This window comes from Poecilia formosa, unplaced genomic scaffold, assembly GCF_000485575.1.
Source record: "Poecilia formosa unplaced genomic scaffold, Poecilia_formosa-5.1.2 Scaffold5, whole genome shotgun sequence".
In the NCBI taxonomy this organism is placed as follows: domain Eukaryota; kingdom Metazoa; phylum Chordata; class Actinopteri; order Cyprinodontiformes; family Poeciliidae; genus Poecilia; species Poecilia formosa.
Genome location: NW_006799944.1, coordinates 4,772,289 through 4,789,431, shown reverse-complemented (window position 1 = coordinate 4,789,431; position 17,143 = coordinate 4,772,289). Strand labels below are relative to the sequence as shown.

Here is a 17,143-nt window from a genome sequence, read left to right as displayed (position 1 = left end):
TATATATATATATATATATATATATATTCAGAAATTTTCGATTATTAATCAGTTTTCAACTGAAACTAATTCTAAGACAGATTATCACACTAACTGCCTCCATTTAAGTGTTTTCTTTTTCCAGTTCCCAGGTAAATAAGTTACTTGGCTACTGTCTTTGTTCTCTCAGTGTCTCTCCAGACTCGGCACCCTGCACATCCTGGGCTCACTTTGCTGATGGAAACCAGGAAGGTATCTTGGGTTCCCATGGTTGCCATTATGGGCATTTCTGGGACCAGGGTCTCTCACTGGGAAGTGTGGTTCTCTGTTACCAACAGATGGAGAAGGGTTGCGCCCATGATACATCCTTTGATTTTTGTTGTCGATTTCTTCGTCATCTGCAGAGAAAAAAAAAAATACAAGAAAAATGTGTATATTATTTAGGCAGCTTTTAGGTTTTTGCAGGGTTATGCTAATGGAAGAATAGGAAACAGTGTCATCCCACAATTGAATTTAACATATGCCATTATTCTGCTGTTTAATTGCACCAGCTGTGGAGAGTTATTAAATTGTTAGCCAAGTGCAACCCAATAGAGTTTTATTTTCACTTACTGGTTTTCTGTTGTAGCATTTCCGATTAATAATTAAATTTAGGGGGTTGGTTTATATTTCTGAATATCGCTTCATTTAATTTCCCTCTGGGATCAATAAAGTTTGCTTTGAATTTGAATAATTACTCCATCTTTAAAGCCATCAAACAATGGCATTGTTACTTCTCCAAACTGAAATGGTTAAAACTTCAGTTGAATCACTGACTGCTGACTTTAACTCCACATAACCCCACCTCATAAGATCTGAACCATACATTTCTCTGAACCTGCATTCAAACCGAAGGTTACGCTACTACAATTTGATAATACATTAAGATATGGGAGTTAAGTTGCTAGTTTACACATTGCATGAATTTTTACTGCTACTGAATCCAGCACCAAAACCACTTTCTGTGCATTTCTAAAGTACACAAAGTCTGTTTTTATTTTCCTGTTTAAAATATTCCCTCATGACATTTTTGTTTATCTTGTCATGTAGATTTTGGCGTTCTCACCCTCTTGTCTTTGAACTGAATCATTGTTGTTCCTCTGATGCTCCGCAGTCTGAGATGCTGACTTTTTGGCCTCCTCCAGATCCATCTGAGCTTTGAGCGCAGCTTGTTTATTCTTTTTCTTGTTTTCTTCATTTTGCTTGGAAAATAGCGCTCAGTTAATTCAGACCATAAATGTTTTAGCTGCACATTCTACTACTGCATGCAGTACATGTGTGATAAATGTGAAGCTACAGTTTAGCATAGCTCTGGGATTGATGGAGTTTGAGTTTTCACTCTGCTGCCCTCTGCTGGTGAGATCATTCTAATGCACTCAATACTGTTACAACGCCAATGTACGGTGCTAGCTTCAGTGTTATTAAAAAAAACGGCGAAACAAACATTAATATTGTAAGATTAAATCACATCTTTGGTGAATAAAATTACCTAATTCTGTTTCATTACTTGACTAAACTTAATTTCTATGCATTCAAAATGAAATCTAAACCATACGATGTGAGGAGAACAAAATTATCTAATCTCTGGATTACCATCTGGAGTTTCTTCTTCAATTCCACGTTTGCTTCTTTGTAGCTTTTGGATGTGGACTGTAAGTAATAAATAGCAAGTCTGAAAAATAAAACAGCAGTAGATCATCAATGCTGAAGCACCAAAACATGTCCCAGTAGAAAAACTTCACAAAATTTTTAAAACTGAATTTACAGTTGCAGGAAAAAGACTATCTACAGTAATTCCTGTTTTTGCTTATGATTTTAAGCATTTCAGTGTAAAAAAAAAAAAATGAGAAAATGCTTTTTTACAACAGTGTATGTGTGTTTTTGAGATTGTATGGATAATTTCGAAGTTCCTCTGAATTAGAGAAGCTTCAAGAAAAAAATAATTCAAATTAATCATTAAAAGCTGAAAAATTAATATCACGTTCATATCCGTGATGTAATCAGAATGTAAACATTTCTGATCTGTGCTGTAGAAACACTAAATTCTGATGGTGACTCACACCATGAGCAATATAAAGGGTAGCACCAGCCCAGGGTTAGATGCATAGCTGAACACTTTACTAAACCAGGCCGGGAAGTCGGACTCCAGCGTCTCTTGGATCACATCAAACATCCTGTTCTTGCCACTGTGAAGACATGACGGCAACTGAGAAAGAAACACGAGGAATTTCAGAAGAGACGCGGCAAAGCCCTCGATCTTACATCGGTACCTGAAAGGTCCGCAGTCAAATGAAGGGGGGATGGTTACAATGGTGTAAATGGCCGGTAGAGTGGACAGGAAGAGGATGACCAGCAACATGGCCATGTAGAAGTTGTTGGAGCCCGAGGCTTTAAAGACCCGTTCCTGTGGAACATTGCAGCACATCACAGCCCAGCACTGCAGGTACATGGACACATGGAGCCGCAGGAGGTTCAGAGCCGGCAGGCAGGGGGCATAGAAGGCACCCATCCTGCAGGGGAAGGTAAGACCCAGTCATTTTTAGTTTTTTTTAATCGTCCTTCCTTATGTTTCTCACAGTACTAGGCCAAATGAAGTCAGTGCTGACAAATAAAACTGATGTTTCCTTCTCACCATATCATTCCTTGGTTGAAGATAAGCCCCAGGACATTTCCACTGACATCAAACTCTGAGTACGAAGGCTTTTAGAAGAGTCAGACACAACACAGTTATAGACTTGAAATAAAATGTAAATACATTTTATGAAAAGGTCGACTCACAAATCCAGCCTCCAGGTCCCAACACCAGCAGTGGTTCAGAAAACGAACAAGGACAGCTCTCAGAAAATCTCCAATCAGCAGCGTAATGTAGGTCGTCATCGTGTCAGATATAATAAGGCGAACAAACTCCTGCTTGATGACGCAAACAAATGTAAAGCGTATAATAATAATGCTCATCTTAAATGAGGGTTAATCAAAAAGTTAAATGTCCAGATGTCTGTTTCAGCAGTCAGGAGGTAAACATCATTGATTAGTTTTCTTAAATGCAATACAATGTAAAAGAAATTCACACCACGTTAACGTTTTCATATCTCAAAACATTAAAACCACAATTTTTGGTCATATAAAAATTAACTTAAAACATGTCAAATCCTTTAATATTGTGCCTGTTTAAACTTGGTATCCTGAAAAGTAGCCGATAGATCCACACATGTGACAAAATGTAAAAAGCTGCTACTGGACAGCGCTACAACAGCCTTTAATATTTTTTGCAAATGTGCGTAAAATTTACTGTTTGATTCACATAAACCATGATAACTGTTAAATAAGTGCATTAAAAGTGGCTCTCCATTGATCTAACTCAAAATCAGAACAAATGGTTGAAGTAAATGAACAATCTTTGGAAGATTAATCTGTTAAGTATTATTAAAATTCTTGCTTTCTGATTTGTTTTTCATTTGTTCTCACATCCTTAAATAAAGCCTGCCCACTTAATATAATAACAAGCTGGAGCAGCAACCATATCAGGCTTGCATAATAGTTCAAACACACACATGCACACATGTCTGACCTGCCCCACCATCGTCTCCCAGCAGGGCCCTCTTGGCACATCAGCAGGGTGGATGGTGATGGGCGGAGCAGTGCTGTTTTCTGATCCTGTGCCGTTATAAAGAGTCGCTTCCCACATAGTAATGTTATACTTTACTACTTTCTCCTCTTTCCTCTGTGAAAGACGATCTGTGATGAATCATGTCGTAAGAAAAACAATTTCATACAATCAGACTCACGGTCCCTCACTTTAAGGTTGATCGCATCCATCAGTGCGATGATGAAGGTGTAGAGGTTCCCTAGGAAAAGGGCAAAGATGCGACCCAGCTGCCACTGCAGGGCGACACGGGGGTGGTAGTTCTCCAGAGTGCTGATGACGTCAAACAGCATGGGGCAGAACATTCCCAGTAACGACATGACCATATTCACCTGAGAGACCCAAAGACAGCCACAGAGAAAATCTTATCACCCGTTTCCATCAACTTCTTTACTATCCCTTAGTCTGTGTGTGGCAACTGTACCACTTCCTCTTTGGATAACACTGTGTTCAAATTGTAATGTAAGTTGCCTTTACAATAAAATAGGCAAAAATATTGTTGCAGCTATTCAACTCTTTAGTGGATGAACCTGACAAATATATTAAGTTTATGCATAACACTAAAATCCTCTTGCTGTTTGATTTTCATTATTCTGTTAAATTAGATCTCTTGGTATGGCATCAACTACAGAATTCAATCAGATATTCGGCAGTGAACTCACACTTATAAATAAAAAAAACAATAAAGAAATGTGTTTAAAAAAAAGAAAAAGAAAAAGAAAAGAACAGTAGCCTGAGCCAAATTTGTCTAACACAATTTTCCTGCATCATTTAATCAAATTTCTTTATATATGTAAAAATGTTCTAAAATCTTCTAAAATATTCTACTGTTATAATCATTTCACTCGTTATTTGTCCCCTTTTCACCTCGTTTCTTTCCCACCAGGAGTGATTCTCCAGACCATCCAGGGCAAACTTCTGAGACCGACGCACCACAAAGTAAATGAGGTATCCACTTCCTGCCAAGCAGCACAACACCAGGAAATTGGCCAGCACGCGCAGGAAACGAGTCAGGTGGATGTTGTCGTCCTTTCGGCTCTCTTGCTCCTCCAAGATTGCTTCCTACAGATGTCAGACAGCACAACCCACTAACTCTGCTGCGCTGTTTCATTTGTCGCTCCACTGGAAATTAGACAGAGAGCAGGGCTGACCTTAAAACTGGTGGTGATGGAGGCAAACTTGTTGTCTGCTGTCTCGGGGTTTCCTATCAGGTAATCCCAGCTTGTGAACATTTTCCAGCTGAAATTGAAGCTGTTATCATCTCCGATCCCTGACTCGTTTGCATTACGCGCCATCCTTCAATTGGAAAGAATGCATTCTCTATGCAATCGCGTATAATGAAGACAGACTGTCATTCAACACCTGCGCAGAAAACTTACGTCCGTATGACAACCATATAGCTGTAGGCCACTGTGCCCACACCGACCAGGAAGTACGACAGCGGCATTCGAAACTTGAACCAGCCAATAGCACGCTGGTTGTTATAGTAACCATAGAAGAGGACCGAATACTGAGCGTAACCCTACGAGTGACATTAAACAACATTAAAAAGGCTAATTAAACATCTTGTTTTAGGTGGAAGTAAACAGTGTGTGTCACGTCTCTAACTGACCCCAAAGTCCCAAAGCACAGCAAAATCCATGGCACCGGCTTCCTCAGCTCTGGGGACCGTCTTTCTCGGGATGCTGCCATAGGCTCTCCCCATTAATGCCTGTTCAAAAAATAGTACAGAGGAGAATGAGCCTTACTTGCAAAATGAAATATATATAGAGAGCAATGAACAAAATGAAGGTACAGTTTAGGTTTAAAAACTGGAGTACCTCTGGTACCATAACCAGGCCGAAGGTCAAACCAAACAGGATCATGTTGATGCCGTACATCCACCGTAAGAAGATGAAGTACGAGGCAACTGAGGAGCCAAAATGACCTGAATGGCACATTAAGTACAAAAGCTTTTCACATTTTGTCATCTTTCAACTGCAAACATTATTTTCACTGGTAGACGAGCATGAATAAGAGCTTATTTGTGAATTGGAAAGAAAGCTACACATGGTTTCATAAGCTTTTTTTTGACAGTCAAAAATGCACTACATACTATTTCATGTACTATTTTCCCCTTTTTAGAAGGAAGATCATGTATACTCAAAATGTGTGTCTGAAAAGATGTTCTATTCAAATACATTTCAACATATGTCATACGTCTTCTTATTCATAACAAGTGTTTGAAGGGAGCTTACTTTCAATCTCTTTTATTTTCATCTCCCATGGAATGCAGGCTATTTTGAAGTTCTCAAAGTCTCTTTGAAACTTCATCCATTTCTAATGATGCAATGATTACAAAAACGTGAAAAGAAAATATTCAATATTTCTTTCTGAACATGTGAAAGTTGGTGTCTACTTGCCTTTGTCATCATGACCTTGTATGCGTAGAGCTTCCTGCCTTTCCCTTTCCCCAAAGCTCCCTCATATTTTTCCACAAATAGCTGAGACTCTCTAAAAGTCAGTAAATAAAGTATTGACAAGTGGCTTTTTTAAGTCATTTGTAATTTTTATTCTATTTTTTAAGTAATAAATTAAAGTGTACCGTAAAGTGACAAGTTTCTGTTTCATTGGCCAGGGCTTCCCCCTCAGACTTTGGATCAGCTTCTTCTTCTCATCCACTGCCTCCTTCAACTTCTCCAACTCCTCTGGTGACAGTAACTCAGGCCTCACCTCCCCATCATTATTGACCTCTTCCTCATCATCACCGTCCTCACTCGTCTCTGGCTCTGAACTAAATAATTTCAGAAGGCTCTGTTAACGAGTGACGAGACATTTTCCTTTAGAAGCAGGAGCGATCGCATCACATGAAGCATTACCTCGTTTCAACAACTTTTTTGCGCCTTTTCTTCTTCTTCTTCACTCCAAGTGCTTTTTCTTTTTCCTTAAGTTGATCTCCACTTTCTATTTTCTCCTCATTTTTGGTACATACAAGTTTCAGTTTTCCCTTTTCACTTTTTTCCTGAGCTTCTCCATCCTCCTTTCCCTCCAACTTTCTTGTTTTCTCATTTTTGATGTTCTTTTTTGATTTTGTTGACTTGGCCCTTGTTTGATCCCGCTCTCTTTTGTTCCCCTCATGTCCGCTTGTTTCATGTTCAGCTTTTCCTTTTCGCCTCCTACTCCTCTCTCTTCTCTCTGTCTTGGATTGAGATTCCTCTCTTATTCCTTGCACCGATTTGGATGATCTCTTTCTTCTCTGATTTTCCCTCTTGTTTTCTTGTCTGTCACCATTTCTTCTCTTCCCATTGTGTTTTTCCCTCTTGTGATTTTCTTGAAAATCTTCAACACCTGGTGAGAAATAAGAGGGGTGAGGGAGGTGATTTTATGTTTCCTTGTTATGCTGTCCACCCAGATTCACCTGGTTTAATGTTTTACATTTCCACAGTAGGATGATTTGGTGAGATAAAATCTGGTCAAAACACAATCTCTGGATGTAAAGTTCTGCTTAATGTCCAAATTATTCTCTTATTACAATAAAATAACTCCCAGATGTAAATAGTCTGAAATGTTTTTATTCATGACTGAGATTTTACGTATTGACTCACCTGCAAAATCCAGTTCAATGTCAGCTGTGGGAGAAAAACAATTCCAGACTAAAATTAGGACAACTGATAAAATGTATTCTACTATCAAAGTACTGAATCTGCAGGTATATAAGTTAGTATGTTGGGAAAATCTAAAAAATAATACAGATTAACTATGGACAGATATGTTTTGCAAGCAGAAGTGTCATGTTTTGTTATTATATGTAAAAAAAACTAGAAAAAAAGCCCTGATTCTACATTGTGAAAAATAAAAAGACTAATGGAACTAAAAATGTCCTTTTTAACCCTTTGCGTGCGAGGACTGAGGCAAATGATACAAGTGATACGGGTGTGAAGTCGGTTGGATCCCATTTGTAAACACAAGGGTTAAAAGAAACTATGAATCTTGTGACTTTGTAGACCAAAAATGTTACAAGAAATCCATAAGGAACACTTTGTTATGGACAAAAGGACTCTTTGTCTTTTCTCTATCTGTTTTATCTGCTCACACACACACAGCTACACAACCATGACATTTAAGACTAGCGACAGTCAAACAAAAACAAACACACTAATTAAATATTCAAGTTAAGAACTAAAACATAAGTCAGTGTTTTCAAAGCCAAAATATTTACTGGAAATGGTGCATATTGTAGATCTATAGTCAGAATGATAATATCAGTAAATACCTGGCGTCCACTATAGTGGACAGGTGATCAGTTGTAATTTCTCCAAATTCAAAGTTATTATTTGGAAATTACATTAGTAGTTTTAGTCTTTAGGAATTGCTTGATGTCACACTATTTTTTTTTATGTGCAAGAATTTTTTACAGTAGAAGGAGAGACTGGATATTCCTGAGTTGGTCGGCATGCTTTTTCATCTGTCTGCCATATTGGATTTAAATTATTGGACGGCCAGTAGTTGGCAGTGTATTGTATTATACACTAGTGTTCACTTTAGTGGTCTGTGTTCACGTTAGTGGTCTGTGTGCATTTACGACATAGAAACAGACAAGAAAATGGCTTTTAGATGGCTGTCCACTGTCTGCTATGCATGAAATGGGTCATATATATAATGCATAATCCGAGGTGCCAACATGGCGCTGTGAAAATAAAATCATAAATAAAGTCATAAAATATATTTGGAGACCCGATTGTGCAGAAGTTTGTGAAGTCAAGATCCTACCTGTGAGACACAGAGTGAACTTATTTCCTGTAAGTTTTTGTCAGACAAAATGTGTAAGTTCAGGACATATTTGAAATATTTTTAAAACAAAATGTTTAAATTATTTCATGTGGCACATTGTAATGAATCCTACAGTAAAACAAATAAAAGGTTTGTATACATCCTATGCTTAATTCTCATTCATGCAGCAGCCCACTGCAGGTCAAAGTCTAGTACAACATGGTCAAGATTATGTTCATATAAAATCAAATGCCTGAAACTGTAACTGATCCAGTGATGTTACAGGATCCTAAGCAACTGATTTTTATCAGTAATATCAGTTCATGCAAAGCTTTGACAAAGAAAGTCTTGTTTTAAATTTAGATTTCTGGCCTGAGTGAGAACTTCGACTGACTGACCTGAAATAGTCATATAAAATATGCCTGCCGTCTTACCGCTACAGGCCATATCAGTCTGCCACAAGCACAAAACTTTATCCAAGAACAATACTAGCATATTGGGATCTTATTGAGTTTTAGCAATGCAATCATCAAAAAGCTGCTTGCTGGAAATCTGGCAGTAGGTGCTTCAGTGAAGGAGAATCAATATCAGGTTTTGTCAAGTTGAGCTTATTAAATATTTTCTTCATTCTTAAAAGACATCAATTTTAGACACTGGTAACTCTGCCATGTTTTATCCTTTTAATCGGCCAAATTTAAAGGAATCCTACAAATCCTCAGCTCACTTTGCTCTTTACTTTGTCATGAAAACATTTGGACTGAAACTGACTGACTGACTGACTGACTGACTGACTGACTGACTGACTGACTGACTGACTGACTGAGCAGCCAGAAATAAAAACTGTTATATGTACAGAGAGCCTGCAGAGCCGTGGATCAGATGTTAGGGGCGGCCCAGTCATCCTGTCAGAGATCAGTGTCCGTCTTGTGATTGGTGGCTTCCTGTCCAGCAGGAAGTTGTGAACAGAGTTTAAAAGCTGCTGCGGGACTGCAGACATTCACAGGAAGCTGGACCAGCAATGGCTCTGCTGAAGGTTCTGCTGCTGCTGCTGGGGCTGGGTGAGTTGGACACACTGGAGACACTGGAGACTCTGAATGCTATGAATTGTTTTGATCCATTTTTTATTTTGTCATTATAAAGCTGTCGTGTTGGTTTCTTATTTTTACTGTGTGGAAACAGCAACCAACTTTCTTCTTCAGGTGTTGCAGTGAGCTCAGTGTCTGCAGAAGAGAATTGTTGGAGGTCAGAACTGTAGAGACGATAAGCGACACTATCACGTGGAAGTCTCTAGCTATAAAGGAATTTTAGTGAAATTCTGTGGAAGATCTCTGATCAGCGATCAGTGGGTTCTGACTGCAGCTCACTGCTGGATGTCAGAGCCAGGATGGTGAGTCAGGAAAGGTTTTACTGAAAACTTTAGCTGATTGTTTTTTCAATAATTGTGTCTTTTTTGCCTAGGAATAATAAGGTACATCTCGCAGTTCATCCTCGACGTGGTAGAAAGTTGACTTATCAAATCACTCATCGTGAGGTTTATAGAGACAGCAATGGTCGTGAACATGACATCATGCTCCTGAAGCTGCCAGCAAAGATAACAACAATCTGACCAATTAAACTGGCTGACTGTCCGGATACTCTCCTACTGTAAGTTTTATCTTCTTAAATTTTAAAACTTGGTTCTTGTTCTGGAAGATGAGGCAAAATTCATCCAGGAAAATGTTTGAGCTCTGGTCTCCTAGAGTTAGTTGTTTTTCTTAATGCAACTTATTTTCAGTTTTGTTTTTCTTGTCTTTCAGTGGCACCAAGGTTCAGATTGCAGGTTATGGATTCACAAGAGTTGGCAATTTTAACAAGAGAAGTGAGATGAATGTTCATGTTTCTCATTGTTTTTGTTGTTACATTTAAATGATTCAGATTATTCAAATCAGCTTTCAGACTATTTGCTGAAGCTGAACTTAGCAACTTGTTGAAGTTTTGGTCATCAAAACCTAAGATAAACTGCTTAAAGCTGAAATAGAACATCTTAACAAGCACACATTATAGGTCCCTCCCCTGTAAAGTGAGCAGGTCTACATGAGCATTGATTGACAGCACTAAGACCCTCCTCTTGGCTCTGATTGGTTGTTTTTGACCCATAGCGGTGCATTTTTGCAGATAGCTGGAAAACAAAGGGAGGAGGTGGAGGAGATCAAGTTTTCATAGATTATCTGTCTCATATTAACCATGAGGACATAGTGACAGTTTTGATACAAATGTAAAAAATATATATCTTAGACAAGTAACATACTGCAGTTTAATAACCACAGATAAGGTGATATTTTGCTCAACTCTAAGAGTTGAGCAAAATATGTCAACTCTTAAACAGACCTTACATGTTTATCCTGCTTTTCCTCTACAGTTGAACATCGTCCAGATATCCTTCAGTGTGCAGAGTTAAAGATTGATAAACATAAAAAGATGGAAAAGATACGGGCAAAATACAAGTACTTTCAGATCAGCTACCAGAAGTGGTACAGTGTGAGAAGCTCTAAGAAGGACGTGTCTCGCGTAAGTCAGTCTTTAAACAATTTTCTGCACAAAATTTAGACATTGTTTCTATTTTACCAAATAATCACAGCAGCAAAACAACTAAAATCTTTGTGTTTATGACAGGGCGACTCTGGTGGAGGATTTGTGTTCAACAACAGGTTGTATGGCGTTAGTTCCTTCTCTGGAGATCCATGGCATGCATTCAATGCACCACGTGCCTACAAGCAGTGGATAGATGACACAATTAATTAACCAAAAACCCTAGGCTGCTAGGTGTCTGTATTGTGGCAAAATGTTCCCAGCATCATAAAATCACAAAGTTAAAGTTGATTTTTAATTTTCAGTTGATTCATTTTCTGATTTACATTTGCTGAATTATTTGGGGATTTAAGTTGTGTACAAGTTCATTTGTGATAATATCTTATTTCTCAATAGGTAAAGCTGCTGTTTGTAATAATCAGTAATAATATTCACTGTCACATGAGTAGGAAATAAATGACTGTTATCTGATCAGATTGTCTCTCTTGTGCTTGTTTATGGTTGTAAGTGAAGAAAATAATTTTTAAAATATTGAACACATATTGAATTTTAAAGGTCGTTAAAACAATCTTATAATCCAGTAAAACTACTTCCAGAACAGGAACATTAAAAATTTGAACATATTTAGAAAGTCCAGAGAATGCTTACTTACTTATACTTATATAGCAACCCAGAACAGGGATTAGAACAAACTCAGAATCCAGAAAAAACTAAGTTAGCAAATACATTTTAGACTCCTATTCTTCCAACCCAGAAAAAGAATTAGACCAGACGATACGTCTTTATTTGTTCTTCTTTTACTCTTTCCTTTGGTTTGTTATTAGTTATTGTAATCATAGTTGTTTAAAAAACAACTTCTGTTTTTCAAAAGACGTTATTTAAAACTGGAGTTATTTGACAGTTCAACTTTTTTAAAAAGTTGTACAATAAATATAGCCAACTTCTTTGCAAAATATAGAAAAAAATATTTGCTATATCTGGCTACAGCCACAAAATTCAATCAGTGAGAATGCAGTAATGCATTCTCACTGATTGAATTTTGTGGCCAAACCTTATTGTGCACATGGGATAAAGAGGAAAACAAAGAGAACCACTGACAGACCGAACAGATATTTATGTAGTTGGTCTTTTGATGTGTGTCCTTAGTGTAACCGGAGTGGGCAGCACACGGGTCATTACGGTCAGGTGCAGCCGAGGGGCACAAAGGAGTCAAACAATAGCCTGGTGAAGTAGAGAGGGGGAGGCTCAGCCTATGAGGATAAGAGAGCAGGGACCATCTCCAAAAAAAAAAGAAACTGGGCTTAGTCTGGAGGAAATGACGTACAATGGCTTGTAAAAGTTTTTTTGTTTTGTTTTTTGTCTGGGTACAGCCACAAAATTCAATGGGCTTCACTGTTTTTTTGGGTAAAAGACCAACATTAAGTAGAGCATATTTGTGAAGTGAAAGGAAAATCATACTTTGTTTTTGAAATTGTTTACAAATAAAGATCTGAAAACTGTGGAGTCCAAACATTCAACACCTCATATTCAAAATCTCTAACTCAGTATTCGAGATCCAGTATAAATAAGGCTTTCTGTGATGCCCTTCTTAGTTAGAGAATATTAGTGAACAAGTGTCAGGAAAGACCAAGGAACACAGCCGACAGGTCAAAGAAAAGGTTGTGGGAAAGTTTAAAGCAGGGCTGCTTTGTAAAACAACATCCCGAACTTTCAGTACTGTTATCTCCACCAATTAAAAATAGAAGGAGTATGGCACAACTGCAAACCTCCCAAGATATGACCAATCAGCAATTCACCATGCACTCCACCATCTGGCTTTGTGGGAGACAGGCAAGAGAATGTCAATATTCAAACAAAATCATAAGAAGAGCGCTTGTAATTTTTGACACAGGACATATAAGGACTGGTAGAGACCAAGTCTAAAATTTCTCACCTGCACACAAAACGAGATTGATAATATTAAAGTGGGTAAAGCATTTTACCCTGCTTGTACAACAAAAATCTAAGCTAATTTACGACAAACCCAATAAATCCTGAGTTGTACTGTATTAGAAAAGCAGAGCAGTGATGCCTATCCACTAATGTGAACATGGTCAGTATCTTACTGTCGTTCTCTGAGGTGATCAGGGTATCTCCAGGCATCTTCCTCTCATGGTCCTGTGTCTTCTAGAAAAGGCAACATCGGGAAGTGATGTGAACTGCAAAACAAACAAAGCTGCAGGGTTTAATACTTCCTCACTGCTGCTGTACCTTCTACATCACAAGAGGGGAACCCTCTTCAAGCTCATGCACTGCTTTGGGGATGAAGGGTGTGGGTGCAGGTCCAGGTGTACGTCTTTGTGCATGTGCACTGCTGGTTTGGCACATGGTGGGTAACTTGCCTGAGAAGTTTACTTTTTCCTCACCACCCATCGACCCGAGGCAGGAACAATGATGAGCTGGAAACTCTAGAGCCAAGCAATTTCACTTACAATCAATTATTCAAAACTGTTATGACTGCCTTTTATGCGGCTGTATGTGGATTTGAAAGATTATGTACCACGTGTCAGTGAGAGAGAGAGAGTTCGAAGTCTATGAATGGGGATGGCAAGACAATAAGATGGAGGTTAAAGGCAGGCCAGGTAAAAGTGAGGATGAGGGCTCTTTGTACAAGAGTGTTCGTTGTTCTACATTAGAAGTGTCAGGGTTCAACAAGAAGTAAATCAGTATTAGTTTTCCTCACTCTTATACAAGTTTTGTCTCATTTGACCATAACATTTCTTTAGTACATTTATAATGTACATGTACAACTGATGGATGGTCCATTCATTTTCTGTACACCCTTGTCCCTAGTGGGGTCAGGAGGGGTGCTGGTGCCCATCTCCAGCGAACATTTCAGGCGAGAGGAGGGGTACACCCTGGACAGGTCACCAGGCAACACAGAGACAGGCAGGACAAACAACCATCATGCACACACACACACACACACACCTGAGGAGAATTTAAAGAGACCAAGACCCTGGGCTGGGACTTGAACCCAGGACCTTCTTGCTGCAAGGCAACAATGCTACCTACAATGGGTGGTCTTATTGACAAATTCTTTCACCCAAGTCATGTGTCTCTGCAGTTTCTCTGGAGTTATAATGGACGTCTTAGCTCCTTCTTTGATTAAGGTTCTCCTCAGCGATGGTGGTAGGAGTTTGTCCTGTAAATGTCCTGGATTTGATAGACCGCTATACAAGCACAGGTCATTCACCGTTTGCTCGGTCGGTCAGATGAAGTTGACGACAACCAAATCAAAGTGCTTTATTGATGTAAAGGAATGCGAGAACTAAAAGAAAACTTTATTAAAAGATGATAAATAACTAAATGTATCATTTAGCCTACAAGCTAAACTTTTGTGGGCCAAAGTGGTTGATCCATCTGAGTCATCTGAATGTGACTCAGATCCTGCAGGGGGAAAAAAAGAAGAAAACTCCAGGATTCAGTATTAGCATTGTTTTGGTTTCATTTGCTTTATTTTTTTTAGTGAAAGTGTTTTTATTACTTTCAATGTAACGCTAGCCAATAGTTTTGTACTACTGTTTATTTCACAGAGAGTTGCTTGTTGTATAGCTTTCCATTTAAAGTCTTATCTGAAACAATAACTTTTAGAATGTATTACAGTGTTAACCTGAAAAAATATAAAAGCAACCAATATAAGAGTTAAGTTTTTTAATTCAAAATGTCATGTGTTTGAACATGCAGCATGCAATGATGCAGAAAGAAGTGATGTTAGTGCTAGCATAATCCTGTAGGAGGCAGTATTGCTCCAAACTGAAAACTTTCTAGTAGCAGGAAATGATAAGTGTGCCTTCTCAAACATAATTTTAGTCATTTACATGCTTCTTGTTTTGTATGTGCTGATAATCTGGAGTTTGCCTTTTTTTTAACTTAAGAGCCCAAAACCGAGTGTGTGTGTGTTTTGGGTGAAAGACTTGTTGCAAATTGTTTAGTTTTTCGATGCTAAAGTTAGCCTCATCTATCTACACAGAACACAAGGGAGGAGAAAAGGGTCAGTGAGGCCAGTTGAGTAGACAGTGGTGTTAAAACAAACTACAGGTTAAATAATGTAAAATAAAACATTGCTGAAGCACAACTATAGTCAGTGTCTTCATAAGGGATACTGAAATGATAATTTTACACTGAAACTGGACACCAAAGTAATTAAAAATACAAAATGTACGTTATGTGTGCAAATGGTTTGGTTTAGTTTTTCTGGTATTAATGCTTTGTTACCATATTTCTGCCTCTGGCGTAAAAGTAGCATGTAATGTATTTTTCTTTTAGAAGCTGGTCATTTCCGAAACCAGTTAGTCCAAATATTTGCCATTATGATCTGTCCTACTTAAAACCAGCTTCCACCACAGAAAGTGTTTGCTTAAAATGGAAATTTTGAAGGATCCAGTTTCATCACAACCACTTGGTAAACTGTTTTTTGTTTTGTTTTTTGTTTGTTTATTGTTATTTTGAACATATTCTCATTTCAAACTTGCTTTGATGATTTGAATATATTCTTGCAGTGTAATAAGGTGAAGCATAACTGTCCCTGACACTTGTAACTAATGTTTTATCTATACCAGATCAGGTTTAAGCTCAAATAATCCAGTATTTAAAAAAAAAAGAGAGAGAAGTGATTCAGTTTCAGATTACCCTGCACATCTGTTTAATTGTTCTCCTATTTTGTTTGTTTCACTTCTTAAAGCTCTGCCTATCCCAGGCTGTAAATGGTCTCTTGATTTCAATAAGACAAATTATATATTTTAGTAACATATATAATTATTTCCCTGCTCACAATCATTCTCTTCTTGCTGTTCTTTCATAAAATCACACAGAAACACTGGTTGTAATGTAACACACATGGAAGATCCAAAGAATAGGAGTATTCTTGTACTGTACATTAGAAACAAATTTTTATGCTAATCATTCCTACTCTTGCCACAAGGATAGAACCATTAACTTTCTGTGGTAACATTAATTGACTGAATGTGATTTTATAGCATGATAAAAAGCGATATAAAGCATTTATATTAAGTTCTCCCATGAATTTAAACCGAGGTCTGATGACCTCATCAGAAAGCCTTTCTCCCTGTGCCTCAAGCTTTTCCTGTCACTCTTGTTGTGAGCAGAGAGCCTGGCAACAGTCGGTTCATCTGTTAGACACTGCTCTTTTAGGTTGATGACTCACTGCCTAATATCTTCATACTAACAGCTGTTAGTACGAACAAATGTTATATTTGCTGAAAAGAAATATCAACTTGAGCTACTATAACTCACCAACATGCTTCTCTATCATTTACTGTTCCGACAATACAATGACATCAAAAAAAACCACCAGGCTGCACAGTGAGCCTCACAACAAGAATCGACAGCATGACTGTCCAAAGAAAAGGATCTTAAGTCATTTAGCGGCCTGTAGTTGTGTTAATTCTGAGATTTAACCCACTTTTTATTGAACACAATAAATGTTTGCTTTGATAATCTGTTTCATATGAATGTTCTATAAAAGTTTTCATTTTTCACAAACCAAACAAAATAAATTCAACAAACTGCGCAGCCTGAAAACTAGACAGATTTTTGATAGATTTGTTCAGGCTATGCTGAGAAATGCATTTGTTGCAGCTGGTAGCCATAATGTTTTTAGTAGAACAAAACCATACAGGTTTCTTCTCAGGTTGGTAAGTGCATGAGCTTTGCTACCAAGTTTTCTCTTACATATCTTGCATAAACTGTAAATAGTTGCACTTTTTCCTTCCACTAAGCCTCCTATGAATATGTTGTAGCACAGCAATAACATTTTCTGAAACTCTGAATTTTGGGTTCTCGTCATCTATTTATACCACAATCATCAAGATTAAGAAAAATGAAAGAATGAAATATTTCACTCTATGTTTAGTGAAGCTATGCAACATGAATTTTAGTTTGTGAAATATGTGACTTCACTCTGGGTGCGAAGAAAGACCCTTTGAAAATAACATTAAATTGAGACCAAGTCTAATTTTTTAAAAATGTAAAAAAGTAAAAAAAAATAAAAAAAGAAAAGAAAAAAAATAAATATTTTTCCTACAAAACTGTATTTTGAAAGGTGAGTTTAAAAATTACAGAATTATGATTAAGATTGAAATATTATTATACACGGTTTTCAGA

General features: G+C 37.7%; 1 protein-coding gene and 1 pseudogene across 2 annotated transcripts in view; one reads left to right on the top strand and one right to left on the bottom strand.

The window, feature by feature from the left end:
* Positions 1-6: 6 nt before the first annotated feature.
* The window catches only part of LOC103146455 (transmembrane channel-like protein 1), a 43,855-nt gene continuing 26,718 nt past the window's right edge, over positions 7-17,143 (bottom strand). The window contains exons 2-21 of one of the 2 annotated variants that reach the window (XM_016677897.1): positions 13,084-13,176; positions 7,246-7,269; positions 6,520-6,988; positions 6,246-6,434; positions 6,064-6,154; positions 5,899-5,980; positions 5,482-5,588; positions 5,274-5,372; positions 5,041-5,183; positions 4,813-4,957; positions 4,529-4,723; positions 3,814-3,993; positions 3,587-3,739; positions 2,797-2,928; positions 2,651-2,718; positions 2,289-2,528; positions 2,079-2,204; positions 1,612-1,690; positions 1,085-1,220; positions 7-377 (exon numbers count right to left, since the gene is read on the bottom strand). In XM_016677897.1, the coding sequence (XP_016533383.1) occupies positions 166-377; positions 1,085-1,220; positions 1,612-1,690; positions 2,079-2,204; positions 2,289-2,528; positions 2,651-2,718; positions 2,797-2,928; positions 3,587-3,739; positions 3,814-3,993; positions 4,529-4,723; positions 4,813-4,957; positions 5,041-5,183; positions 5,274-5,372; positions 5,482-5,588; positions 5,899-5,980; positions 6,064-6,154; positions 6,246-6,434; positions 6,520-6,988; positions 7,246-7,269; positions 13,084-13,120 (2,907 nt within the window). In that variant the 5' untranslated portion in view covers positions 13,121-13,176 and the 3' untranslated portion in view covers positions 7-165. The remainder of the gene's footprint in view (positions 378-1,084; positions 1,221-1,611; positions 1,691-2,078; positions 2,205-2,288; positions 2,529-2,650; positions 2,719-2,796; positions 2,929-3,586; positions 3,740-3,813; positions 3,994-4,528; positions 4,724-4,812; positions 4,958-5,040; positions 5,184-5,273; positions 5,373-5,481; positions 5,589-5,898; positions 5,981-6,063; positions 6,155-6,245; positions 6,435-6,519; positions 6,989-7,245; positions 7,270-13,083; positions 13,177-17,143) is intronic. The other variant, XM_007564391.2, reaches the window with a different exon arrangement.
* On the top strand, positions 8,833-11,446 carry LOC107837706 (arginine esterase-like; annotated as a pseudogene).